Genomic DNA, 13721 nt, shown 5'->3' with positions numbered 1-13721 from the left:
ACCCGGGCCAGCCGCCAGGCTGGTCACTGGGCCGGGCCGCCGCCGGGCCAGCCAGCGGGGCTGCGGCTGTCGCGGGGGCCCGGCGGCGGCGGGCGCCGGGAGCAGCTGCCGCCTTTTCCTGGCTTTCTTCGCGCTGTCGCTGGCCCTCCACCTGCTGACTCTCTGCTGCTACCTGGAGCTGCGCTCCGAGCTTCGGCGAGAGCTGGCTGCCGAGGCCCGCCGCGCCTCCGCCCCCTCCGGGCCGCCAGCCGGGCCCCCCGACGCGACCGCTGATGCCGAACGGGATGCCTTGGCCCCTCGACGCTACCGCCGCCAACGGGGGCAGCTGCCACCTCAACTCCAGCAGCAGCAGCAACAACCCCAACCGCAGCTGCTGCCACCGCCCGAACCGGAGCCCGGGGACACGCCGCTTCTCCCGAGCCCAGGGGACCCGCAGCAGGTGAGTCACCCCTCCCGCGGGGCGGCCGAAGGAGGGAGGGGGCACCTGCTCCCCTGCCCTTCTGATCGCCTGCCACCCCTTGCCACAGTGGCAAAGTAACCGAGAATGTAACCAAGTCCCTAAGTAACTGGCAAAACTCGTTCAGTTTGAAAGTAGCTCACTGAGGCAGCCACAGAGTAGCAGGCAAAGCACTCCCTCCGCTGCAGAGCTCCGAGGAAGTCATTGAGTCCTAAAGTAACAAGCGGGGTGCCCCAAAGTGTAACCGGCCAAAGGCAGCCTCCAAGCCGGTTACACTTACTACTTACTAGGTCGTGGGAAAGAACATCCCCCAAGTTAGGCAAAGAGTGCCTGGCAGAGTAACTGTCCGGCTCCCAGAGGAACTGGGAAAGTAACTAAGCCATCAGAGAACCTGGCAAACTCCTGAAGCCTCTGGGAGGGACTGGTCATCTCCGCGGCCCAGGCTGAGCACTGCCTCTTAGCAGCAGCCAGCTGCCAACAGCTGGAGGCCGGCTGGCTGCGCCCCAGGGAGCTGACTTTGGAACCAACTCTATGGCAGCAGACCATGTGAGCCAGTTTGGTTTTTACCTGCAATTCGAGCTTGGCCATTCCTTGGGAGGGGCTGTTGGAAGAGTCCGGGACGCCCCCCCCTCGTTGCACATTGCCTCTGTGTGTGTGTGGGGGGGGGGGGGCTGGGCTGCGCTGAGCAGAGGGAGGTGGGGAGTGTCCAGTAGCCACATGCTAAAGAAACAAGATCTCCCAAGAGAGTGTATTATGTACAGAGGAACTTTCTGGTGGTTTGGTTTGAGCTGGCCAGCTGGGAAGGCTCTTTCCTAGTTAACCCTTTGAGGGTGCATTGAGAGTCTGGTCAGCCGGGGTCAGTGGGCTTCCCGAAGGCTGAGGGTGGCTCCGGAGTCCTCTCGGAAGCACAGCTCCAAGGCGCAGGTGAGGAGCAGAGGCAGTGCCAGGGCTCTGCCACGGGGCGCTGCTTTGGAGGAGAACTGAACATGGCTGAAGAGTGTTGAGGTCCTCCGAGACTTCTCTTGCCTTGCTGGCCTAGCAGGCTCCAGCTCAGAGAAGGCAAAATGGTCATTAACTGAGATTTGGGCTCCTTTAAACAACTTCCCCCCTCCAGTCCCCCCTCCCTCACTGAGGAGAAAAATCATTGCCACTGAACCACCCGGCTGGCGAGGGAAAGGGTGGCCCAGCCTTCTTGGCTTTCCTCTTGATTGATGGAATGTCTGGCCCCGGTGGGGCTTCTGCTCTTTGGGGAGGGAGGCTAGCACTGACCTCTAATGGGCTCTGGCCACTTCCTCTTGCTGCCGTGCCTGTTTTAAAGCGCCGCCTTCCCATAGGCCCCGAACCCTGGCCGTCTCTCTGAGCACCTGTGGGCTGTGGACACGAGCACACTGGCAGGGCATCTTTCCCCAGCAGGCTCCCTGCAGGGGCCGGAGGGGACTGTGTTTTCCCTGCGTGTTAGCCAGACTGATTGCGGCAGCCTCTTCTCTCTTGTACCTGAGTCTTTGAAGCTTTGGGGGAAACTCGGGCGGCCTTTCAAACAGCCGCAGCCTCGGCTCACTTCTGTGGTTCTCGAAGGCAGGGTCTTCAGTCAGTGTCCAAATGGAGCCATTTCCAATTGGACGGCTCCTGTGGCATTCTGGGTCAAGTTGCTGGTGCTCTAGGGCGCCCTCTGCTGGCTGGGCGGCTTCACAAATGAGGAAGTGAACAGGCTCCGAGGTTCTGGCCGCTTTGGCCTTTCCACAACAAAGGGCTGCAGTGGCAGCAGTGGCCCTTGGGTGGGGAGAGGGGAGAAAAGTGTGCGTTCCAGTGTCCCACTCCTCATCAGGCTGTCCGTGAGGAGCAAAGCCAAATGAATGGGGGAGAAACTTCTGGGACATCTTGAGAGGGCATGGGTGGGCAGCACGGTGCCAAACTGGCTCCTGAGTAGAGTAGGATGCTCGACCTAGAACTAGAAAAGACCTCAGATCTAGAAGGCTCTCCCCTCTAACCCTCTCTTTTACCGAGGAATGAACTCAAGCCCAGGGAGGCTAGTCGAATTGTCCGAATGGACAGAGGGAGATTCAAACTCAGGTCCCGTGATGCCAAGTCCCAAATTTTCCTCCAACAAAATACTTTCAAACTCTCCACGTCACATGATTGCCTCTGAGATCTCAGGTGCAGCCTGGACTTGAGGAGCAGCGCTGTAGGCCCCGAAGGCCAAGAATGCAGGCAGTGAGGGGAAGGCAGGAAACATTATTGCCACCTGGTACGAAACGGGTGGGAGACTACAGGCAGCAGCTTCTGGTACTTAACGCCCTTCCCATGCAACATACGTGCCGGGAGAGAATGATTGGCTACCTGGCGGGGGCCTGGTGGCGGGGAATCTCGAGTCCAGAGAGACTCCCAAGCTAAAGCCTCTTGTGCTTTGAATGACCGCGGCTAAGAGGACGCGTGGTTGCTTTGGAACTCGTGCATCGTAGAGGCAGCAGACGTGTCTTGACGGGCCTGTGCTTAGGACAGACCCCTTGAAGCCTGGAAGAGAATTTTAGGCCAGCTGGGCTATTGGGAGTAGCAGGGGGTCTTGTCCCCCAAGAGGTGGGACTGAGAAGCCCAAGAAGTAAGTGGAGTGGGGGGTGGGGTGGGAGCGCTGCTACTGCCAGGCAGGATGCTGAGCAAGGCTGACCCAATATGGCACCACCATGTACCTCCCTTAAGTTTGATTGGAGTCGATGACTAAGATCAGTCAGTGAATAAGCAGGTCAAGCACCTACTATGTGCTGGACGTACAAAGAAAGGCAACAGCTAGTCTTCTAGGCCAATGGCTATCTATGTATAAACAAGCTATAGACAAAACCAAGAGGAGATAATCAGCAGAAGAAAGGCAGGAGAATTAGGGAGATTGGGAAGGGCTTCCTGGAGGAGAAGGGATTTTAGCTGGGCCATGAAGGCAGAGATGAGGAGGGAGAGCATTCCAGGCATGGGGGACATGATGGCTAGTGAAAACGCCTGGAGTTGGGAGCGGGAGGCCAATGTCAGTGCCTGGGAGAGTGAGGGCGTGTCAGGGAGAAAGGTGTGAGGAGACCGGAAAAGTAGGAGGGGGCAGGCGAGGAAAGACAGCACTTTCTGTTTGCTTCTGGAGGCCAGAGGGAGCCACTGGAGATGACCGAGTAGGAGAGGCGACCTAGTTCAGACTGGAACTCGAGGAAGATGACTTTGGTAGGCCAGTGGAGGAGAGACTGGAGTGGGGAGAGACTCCACACGTCGAGCAGAGCCACCAGTAGCCTCGTACCATGGTCTGGGGCCTGTATCCGGACAGGGAGTGTCAGAGGAGAGAAGGGGATGTTGAGAGAGCGGGGACATGTTGAGTTTTTGACGGCTCCCGGACATCTACCGTGAGCTGTCTGAAAGGTTCCATGGAGTCAGCTGATTCGGCGCCAGCACAACAGAGCAGGCCACTCGCTAATTGCCGGGCCTGGGGCTCTGGGGGCCTTTTCCTAGGGGAGCAAATCCATAGTCCTCAGTGCGCCATTCGGAGTTGCCGATCAGTTGGTGCCATCCTGCCTCTTCAGTCATCTAGCTAGGGCAGTAGCGCCCCTACAGCACATGGCCTGTCTAGCTGCTAAGGTGTGGAATACTGGCCAAAGAGCCATCCTTGGAGCCACAAGGACCCACAGTTGAGACTCCCCTTTGCCTTAAGGTGCTCTGGGACCTGGGCAAGTCACCCAATTTCTTGGGGCCCGGGCAACTTCCAGAGGCTCGTAAGTTTCCGAGAATGTGCTGCACTAAGCTGGCAGTGGGAGTTGTCAGTGAAGTCACAGGTCCTGTCCTATCTTGGGGCAGCCCTACAGTACAGAGAGTACCAGACCTGGAGTCGGGAAGCCTTGAGTGCAAATCTAGCCCCAGATACCAGCTGTGTGACTAGTAAGTTACTCTGCTAATGTCTGCCTCAGTTTCCTTATCTGTAAAATGGGGATAACAGCACCAGGATTGGTGGAAGGACCAAAAAATGCTTTGCAAACTTTAAAGTGCCAGATAAATGCTAGCCGATATCATGCGTCTCCTGATATATCTAGAGAAGGGATAGAGTAGTGGATCGATCACTGAAACGACAGTCAGAAAGACCTGCATTTCAAATCCTGCCTTTGATCATGGCCAGCCTCAGGAACCCCTCGGAACCTTGCCTCCCCTCCCACATCCGAGTTCCTAAGTTGTCAGGAGGTTGATGCTGGTGTTGGGGGAGGGAGCTGCCACCCTAAAGTGATCACTGATGGTTGCTCAGTGTGTTGATGCCTTCTCTGCTCATTTGGCTTTCCAACCTAGAATGTGAGCAACTCAGGAGCCAGGCCTCTGCTTCCCTGGGCATCCGCCTCCTTGCAGAATTCCTGGCTTTCTTTGTGCTCCTGTTTGTATGGAGCTTAGTACAGTGCCTGGCACACAGGAAGTGCTTCAGAGATGCTTGTTAAGTCTAGAATATCAAAGGAACTAGTGAAGAAAAATGGGAAGGACGGTGGTCTAGCGGTACCAGATCTTAAACTGTACTATAAAGCAGTGAGTGTGAAAACAGTCTGCTACTGGCCGAGAGATCGAAGTCCGGATCCATGGAATAGACTCAGGGTAAATGACCTCAGCAACAAACCCAAAGATCCCGGCTTTGGGGATGAGAACTCGCTATTTGACAAAAGCTGCTGGGAAAATTAGGAGATAGCATGGCAGAAACTAGGCCTAGACCAAGAGCTCACACCCTAAAGCAAGATAATGTTGAAATGGGTACATGACTTAAACAGAAAGAGTGGTATTAGAAGTAAATTAGGGGAACATGGAACAGTTTACCTGGCAGATCTATGGGAAAGGGAAGAACTGAAGACCGAAAAGGAGCCAGCAAGTATTATAAGAGGTAAAATGAATAATTTTGGTTATATTAAATTAAAAGGCTTTTGTACAGACAAAACCAATGCAACCAAGATTAGAAGGAAAACAACAAACTGGGGACAAGTTTTAATGTCTCTGGTAAAGGCCTCATTTCTCAAATATATAGAGAACAAAGTCAAATTTCTAAGAATCCGAGTCGTTCCCCAACTGACAAATGGTCAAAGGATATGAACGAGCAGTTTTCAGATGAAGAAATCTAAGCTATAAATAATCACGTGAAAAAATATTCTAAATTCCTCTTGATTAGAGAAATGCAAAGTAAAACAATGCTGAGGTTCCACCTCACCCCTAGCAGACTGGGCAACATGGCAGTAAAGGAAAGTGGTTCAATGTTGGAGGAGAGGTGGCAAAATCGGGACACTGATGCATTGTTGGTGGAGTTGTGAGCTGATCCAACCATTCTGGAAGGCAATTTGGAACTAGGCCCAAAGGACTATACAACTGTGCATACCCTTTGATCCAGTCATACCACTACTGGGTCTGTATAACCAAGGAGATCCTAAAAAAAGGAGAAAGGACCTTCTTGTACAAAAAATATTTCTAGCAGCTCTTTTTGTGGTGGCAAAGAATTGGAAAGTGAGGGGATGCCCATCCATTGGGGAATGGCTGCACAAAGTGTGGTACATGTTGGTGATGGAATCTACTGTGCTAGAAGAAATGATAAGCCAGAGGAGTTCAGAAACAGCTGGAAAGATCTACATGAACTGATGCAGAGAGAAATAAGCAGAACCGGGAGATCACCGTACACAGTGACAGCAGCATCGTGGAGCGATCAGTCACGAAGGACTTAGCTCCTCTCAGCAATGCAATTTGGATCTGGGACAATTCTGAAGGACGTAGGACAAAGGATGCTCTCCACCTCCAGATCAAAGCAGACTAGTTTTCCCATTTCATACTAGCTTTTCACATTATCGAGGGCTTTATTTTGGAGTTTGGGTTCTACATGAGTACTCTTTTACAATGTGGCTAATACGGAAGTGTGTTTTGCATGATAATACATATGTAATCTAGATCAAGTAGCTTTCCATCTCTGAGAGGGAGGAGGGAGACAGTTTGGATCTTATAATTTCAGAAACTCTATGTCGAAAATTGTTATTCCATGTAATTGGGAAAAGAAAATATCTTTGAATAAAAAAAAGAAAAAAACCATAAATCAGCACATCAGGCAGACAAACACACAAAAAGCAATGCTTGTTGACTGGATATCGTTTGGGCCTGTGTTCATTTTCTCTCCCCAGACAGGCTTTGTTTTCCAGGAGTCTTGCCAAGGGCACGTAGTGTCAAAGTGAAATAGTCCTGAAGCAGGAGCAAAGCATTGAGTTGGCTGGTTATTGCTATTTTTTAGGCTCTAGAAATGGGAGCAGGGAAGGGTGGGGAAGGGGACCACTCCCTGGAGGCCTAGTCTTAAGAGGTAGAGTGTGAGGGTACTTTGGTGGCCATTGGGCCCAGCCCTCTCATTTTACAGAGAAAGCTCAGGAAGGGAAGGGACTTGCTCGAGGTCACTTAGATAGCAGGTGGAAGAGCTGAGATTTGACTTCTGGCCTTCTTAACTCCATGTCCAGTGTTACTGCCTCAGACTGATTTTACTTCGCTCTCCTAACACACCGAGTGGTTGTTTGTTTGAAGAAGCTCTTTTATTTCTCCACTGATTCAGTTAGCAGCTTAAAAACCCCCAAACCTTACTTTCCATCTTAGAATCGATCATTAGGGGCTAGGCAACTGGGGTGAAGTGACTTGCCTGGGGTCACACAGCTAGGAAGTGTCTGAGGTCACATTTGAACCCAGGACCTCCCGTCTCCAGTCTCCACTGGGCCACCCGTGGCCCATCAGCAGAGTTTCTACGTCTGTTCGACAGAACAAGAGACTGTGGAGGAAGCCAAGAAGGTATCACCCCTGAATGGCCTTATCATCGATTTTCTTAAAACACAGGTCTAACCATGTGATCCCCCCATCTGACCAGCTCCAGTAGCTCCCTAAGGCCTTTGGGATCAAATCTAAAATCCTCTGATGGCCACTCAAGGCCCTTCTTAACCTAGCCCCGCTCCACATCTTTCTAAGCTTCTTACCTTCTCCCCGCCCCCATCCACCGGGCGGCTGATCCAGCCATGCTGACCTCCTTGCTGTTCCTCCACCTCCGGGCATTTTCACTGGCTCCCTGGAATCCTCTCCCTCTTCCTCCCCACCCTCTGGTTTTCCTGCCTGCCTTCCGTGTCCCAGCTTCCACAGGAAACCTTTCCTAATCCCTCTTAATGCTAATGTTTCCCTTCTTTTAATTATCTCCAATTTCTCCTGCCTAAATCTCATTTGTACATGTTTGTTGAATGTTATCTCGCTCCTTTTGCCTGGGAGCTCCAAGACCGTCCTGGGGGGGGGGGCAGCACGCTAGGTGGGAGGACACAGGCCAGGAGCACCCAGGATGATCTGTGCCACTGCCTGGGAGTCCTGGGCCTTCTAGCTTGGTACGAGCCTCCTGGATAGAGTGGAGACAAGTAAGGTGTGTCCAGTCATATGGAGCTGGCAGCAAGCACTCTCTAGTTCTTGGCTGGGGATGAAAACCAAGCTGATTGTTTATCTGTCTCAAGATGTGTGTGTGTGGGAGTGATGTGCTCTGTAATAGGGACTCCAGCTCCCTGGCCTAAGCTCCTCCTCCTCCTCCTCCTCCTCCTCTCTTTCTGCTTTTTTTCCTCTTAGGAGGTTCCATTGGAGAGCTCTCTTTTGGGGCCACAAGCTGGCCAGCAGGAGTGAATTTGGTGGCAAGAGGAAAGAGGGCTCCGTGAGGCCTCCTCGCAGGTTTCTTCTCCCTCTCTGAGCCAAACTGGGTTTGGGGTCTTTGTCTTTTTCAAAGGCATTTTTATTGCTTTGGGGAGTTTCATGCCACCTCCTTCCCCCCCCCCCCCTTCTCCCTCCCCACTCTGAGAGCCATCCCACAGAAGAAAGAGTCACTCTGAAATCGGAAAAAGAAGAAGGGACGACCCAGCAAGACTGACGAGTACATTGCAAATAGCTCATGTTTCTCCCATCTCTTCTTTGGGGCTGGACTTTTCCTCGGTGATTTTGCAGCCCTCTTTGTTTAAACTTTTATTCGATTCGCTATTTCCCAATTATATTAAACCATCTTTACTGTTCATTTTTCAACATTTGGAGCTCCCAATTCTCTTTTTCTCTCGCCCCTCCCCCATCCCTTGAAAAGGCAAGCAATATGATTTCGATTATAAATGTGACGTCCCGCAAAACCGATTTCCATATTAGCCATGTGCAGCATTCATTCTTGATGGTTTGTGGGAATTGTTTAACTGCCTCTGCTTACTTCATTTCTCGATGGGTTCTCCCAGATCTCTGCAGGCTTCTCTGTCTCCATCATGTCAGTCATTTAAAAAAAATCCCTGTATATATATATAGTATATATATATATAAGGCAGAAGAGCAGTAAGGAAGGGCTAGGCAGTGGCGGGGGAGGGGGGTGACTTGTCCAAGGCCACCCAGCTAGGAAGTGTCTAAGGCCGGATTTGAACCCAGGACCTCCTCTCTCTGGGCCTGACTCTCAATTCACTGAGTTACCCAGCTGCCCCCATGTCAGTCATTTCTTAAAGCACAGTAGGATTCTTTTGCCTTCATGTTCCACAGTTTGTTTAGCCCTTCCCCACTTAGTGGGCATCTTGTTTCCCAGGTCTTTGCTGCTATGAATATTTCGGCAACCACGGGAACTCGCCAGTGGCTTTCTTGAGATATGTGCTTGCTTGGTATTGGAAACTCTGGGGCAAAGGATGGGGAAGTTTTAGTCCCCTTCTTGGCATAATTCATTTCCAGAATGGTGGCTGAGTGTTTTAAAAGGAGGAAGAGGAAGAATCTGTACCCGTTATGTTGCCTTCTTTCAGCTTCCCATCTCGCCGGGAAGAAATGCTTCTTTCCAAAGTCACCAAGAACCTCTTAGTGGCTAAGGGAGCTCTTTTCTCCATCCTAATCCTTTTAGACTGCGCCATAGCACTTGATCCAGTTGCTCACTCTCTCCTCTTGGACACATCCTGCTCCCTCTTGATTCTCTTCCTACCTGTCTCACTGCCCCTTTTCATTTGCTTTTGTTGGGTTGTTATCCAGATCATAACTGTGTGTGTCCTCTAAGGCTCCGCCCCGGGTTACCTTTTCTTCTTTCCCTACCTTCTCCCATTTGGTTGACTTCACTGACTCCCATTGGCTCAATGGTCATATTTCTATGCAAGTGCCTTCTCCCAGCTCTGAATAGCCAGGCTCAGTCTCTTGATTGGGTTTTAGTCTTGGACAGTTTAAACGAAATGTTGTCTAGGCACGCCCCAAACAGATCTCAAGTGATATAGGCCTGAAATAAGGTGGTGGCTTTGTGAGTAGAGCTGTGTCAGATATGAGAGCCCGAGGTGGAAACAAGAGGATCTAGCAGCCGACTGGGTTGATGGGATGCAGGAGAGAGGAATCGCCTGGAAGGATGGTGGTACCCTTAACAGATGTGCTGCTGCCTCTATAGCCTTCTCACACCAGAAGATTCCTCCACTCCTTTGGCCCCTTCCTCTGGCTGGCCTTTCTCCTGGCATCTCCATTCGGAGGAGGAAAAACCAATCAGGAGGCTCCTACAATCTTCCGAGAACGCGTGTCTTACTTTGTGTCTGTCTATGCCCTTTCCTTTGTCCATACCTGCGGCCCAGAGGACCCAACGACGTTGGCCTCGCCAGACTTTTTGTTTCCTGTTTTTTTCTTTAAAAAAGCAAGTCTAGTTTCCCCCCAATTATCAGGCATTTCTTTTTTTCTCCCTCCCTCCTAACCTCCACTGGAAAAAAGAAAAACTAAACCGTCCTCACAACTAGGCATAGTCAAGTCAAACGAGTTCCCAGGAATGCATGGCTCCTTCTGCCTACTGAGTCCATTGCCTCTCTGTCAGGAGGCAGGCAGTGAGCGTCATTATCATCGTTGGTCTTCCAGAATCATGGCTTTAACCAGTTCTTTAAATTGTTCCTTTTTACAATGTTTTTAGAGGGAAATTGTTCTCGTTTCTTACTTTGTTTTGTACCCATTTACAGCTTTTCCCAGGTTTCTCCCAAACCGTGTCTTTCGTCATTTCTTACAACACAATCATGCTCTGCTATAGTCAGACGACATCATTTGTCTAGCTGTTCCCCAACCGACAGGAATCCCCTCAGCTTGAAGTTCTTTGTGGCTACAAAAACAGCTGCCAGTCGTATATGTCCTGTAGTTGGACATGTGGAACCTTTCCCTTTTTCCTTGATTTCTTTGGGAGATAAACCTCCTTAGAGGTATCTCTGGCTGGCTCCAAAGGTATAAATGAGTGGGCGACACATTTATTAAGTACCTTCTATGTGCCGTCCCTGTACTCCGCCTTGGGGATCCAAACAGAAGAGTCAGTCCCTGCTCTAGAGGAGCTCCTAATGGAGCTTCTAATGGAGGAGACAACACTTAGGGGAGATTTCCAATGGAAATCGAGGCCCCATGGTCCCGAGGGTGCAGTGGCAGAGTGGGTGCACAGGCCTCTCCTCTAGTGCCATTTCCACGGATAAAATCATGAGTTTCTGACATCGAGCCATTGGACAGGGCCAAGGAGTTTGGTGGCCAAGACTTTCCTTGCTGAGTCCTCGGTAGCCCCCAGGCTACCTCTCCCTAGGGTTTGCTTTCCAGGAGGATGGTTATGGGCACAGGGCTGGAAGCCTTGCTCTTCCCGAAGCTCTTGGCCTCAGGCTCCTCCACAGTTTCCATCAGAGTCTGAGGGGAGAAGGTGACTGAAGGCAGTAGTGCCAGTGCTTTGCCTGGCCTGCTGCATACTGCCTTATGTTTCTCCCTCAGTGTACTTTGCTGCTTTAGCTGGGCTGACTCATGTGCCCTGGGAGTGGCAATTGGGGTGGTTAGTAAGGATGGCTAGCCTCTTCTGCACATGATGACTTCCAGAGTGGGGAAGCAAGCCAGGTGGTCTTGGGGTTGCTCCTTTCCTAGGGCTCTCGTGCTTATCTGCCTGTCGGTGACAACTGGCCAGTAGTTGCTGCTGGTGGAAGTAAGGAAGCCAGGCCCCCTTTCCATAGTGATTTCACCTTTCAGTGACCGCTGCAGAGACTGGGCTAGGAGCAAGGATGGTGGTGTAAGGGGCGGGGCCTGCTTTTCCCAAGGCTCTTAAGTTCAGGATTCTAGATGGTTTCCATCAGGGTCTTTAGGGAGGGGGTGGTGATGCCCAGTTTAGTAATGTTTGGGGCATAATTCCAAATTGCTTTCCAGAATGGTTGGGGCAATGCAAAGTTCTCCCAATAGTGTATCAGTGTGCCTGTCTTCCCACAGCCCTTCCACCATTTGTCATTTTCCATTTTTGTCAACTTTGCCAGTTTGCTGGGTCTAGGATGGAGCCTCAGAGCTTCTTTAATTAAATTCTTTGGAGCAGTTTTTCACGTGACTGGGTATAGCTTGGATTTCTTCAAGGGGAGGGATGATGACCCTCTGGTCAGAGCCGCTCTAGGGAGTTTCTGCCCTGGGAGGTGCTTGAGGATGCCCCGTGTTCAACTCTTGAGGTTTTAGCAACAAAATAGCTATTCAGTGACATTTGGTGGTGGCAAAAGTCAAAGCAAGCTCACTGTGAAGTGGGGAAGATCGCTGGCAGGAGGACTGATGACAGTTGTCTGGTGAGCTTTCAGGGGCTTATTTCCTTAGGGATCTAGCTGCTCTTTCCCCTCTGGAGATGGTCTCGGAGGTCCTTTCTAGCCCTAAAGCCCATGATGCTTTGGTTGAAAACATGCCTCAATGTTAAAGCAATGGCTTTGGAAAGAAGAGCCAGGATGTAATACTACCAATCCGTCTCTCTTCCTTAGTCCACAGGCACCTGTCATTGCCGTAGTCATTGCCTTGGTGTGGGATAGCTGGGTGGCCCGACTCTCTTCTCTTGACAAGAAGCCTTTCGTTCTTCGTTCTTGTTCCATGTCCGCCCCGCCTTCCTTTCTGGTCATGCTTGTCCTTCATGATACCATGAAACAGACATCGCAGATGCATTCCTGAGAAAAAGTCGTGTATAAAATGAGTTCTTGAATTCTCAATTATCGTTAAGTAGGGGTGAGGGAATGAGAGATACAGTTAACCATTTACAGGAACCCCATGGTGAATCCTCTGCCAAGCGCTTACTACCCTGCATTGTGTCCTTGAGGAGGGTTCTTGGTATATAGCGTGCCCATAAAGGACCGAGATGGATTTGTGTGGTCTTTGCGAATGAGGCTTAGTACTTGGGAAGCACCGTCCTAGCCGCTCGGGGCTTCTCACCCCCTACGTGAATCCTGGAGTCAAGTCCGCTTAAAGAGCGCCTTTGGTGTTCAGGAACTCACGGCCTGTTTTCTTCTTGGATGTTTGACTGTTAGCAAGTTTCTTGCTTGTGTGAACTGAAAATGTTAATTTAATTAATTGATTTCGATATCCATGGTTACGGGATTCATGTTCTTTCCCTTCCCGCCCCCCCCCCCCATAGCCAATGAGTAATTCCACTGCGTTTAAAATTTTTTTTAATTGAAAAAATGTATTTAATGAATTGATTTAGAATATTTTTTCTTGCTTGTGTGAGATCAAAGCTATTACCTTCCAGGGACAGGCAAATGATTGATCTGTCAGTACCTGAGAAGTCAGAGCCAGGACATTTTGGTGTTCTCTCGGCTCCTCCTTCTTATCTTTTTTCTCCTTTCTTTATGGCAATTTCCCATTCGACGATCCCAGTTACCCTGTGGGGCAGGCAAGCTGGAAACTGAGGCTGAAGATCATGACCAGCAAATGTTGACATCAGCCATGTGAATGGAATAACAAGGGGCTCCCGCCTCTTGGTTCTTTCCTTATGGCGGGCGCCCTGTCCTCCTCCTCCTCCTTCTAGATAGCTCCTCCAAATAGTCCCTTACATTTGCATTGTATCCCATGAGCTTGTCAGGTACCTGACCCACTTTCCAAGAGAGGAAGGAATGAGAGTCCATTTCCAGGAGAGAAGAGGACAGGAGGCTATGGATGGCCCTGGGGAAGAGAGCCCCAGTGCTGGAGTTAGGGCAGAGTTGAAGAGAAAGAGCCATTCTCATGTCAAAGTCCCCGAAGGCGTTACGGCTTCCCCCAAACACATGGGGCAAGGGCCAAGAGTTTTGGGGCGTGTAGGAATGGAGGCTGCCATCTGCTAACTTCTCGTCTTAGCTCATTTTCCTTCCTAATCCTCTAAGATGAGAAATGATTGAGAAGGTGCCCAGCTGCATTGGCAGAGAAGTTCCTTCCGCAGAGCTTCCTGGGCCGACGATGGCATGGCAGGACCAGTGGAGCAACAAGCATGCTTCGGCCTTAGGTATTCAGCTCTGTCACTTTCCCGCTGCCATGGAAGGAT

At 50.9% G+C, this 13721-nt stretch overlaps 1 protein-coding gene across 1 annotated transcript in view; it reads left to right on the top strand.

The window, feature by feature from the left end:
* The first annotated feature begins 272 nt into the window (after window positions 1–272).
* The window catches only part of EDA (ectodysplasin A), a 174160-nt gene continuing 160711 nt past the window's right edge, over window positions 273–13721 (top strand). Inside the window, exons 1-2 of the mRNA XM_044682864.1 lie at window positions 273–308; window positions 344–439. Of these exons, the coding sequence (XP_044538799.1) occupies window positions 273–308; window positions 344–439 (132 nt within the window). The remainder of the gene's footprint in view (window positions 309–343; window positions 440–13721) is intronic.

This window comes from Gracilinanus agilis, chromosome X (genome assembly GCF_016433145.1).
Source record: "Gracilinanus agilis isolate LMUSP501 chromosome X, AgileGrace, whole genome shotgun sequence".
NCBI classification, from domain to species: Eukaryota; Metazoa; Chordata; class Mammalia; order Didelphimorphia; family Didelphidae; genus Gracilinanus; species Gracilinanus agilis.
The sequence above is the reverse complement of the archived record's forward strand: the minus strand, read 5'-3'. Positions and strand labels throughout refer to the sequence as shown.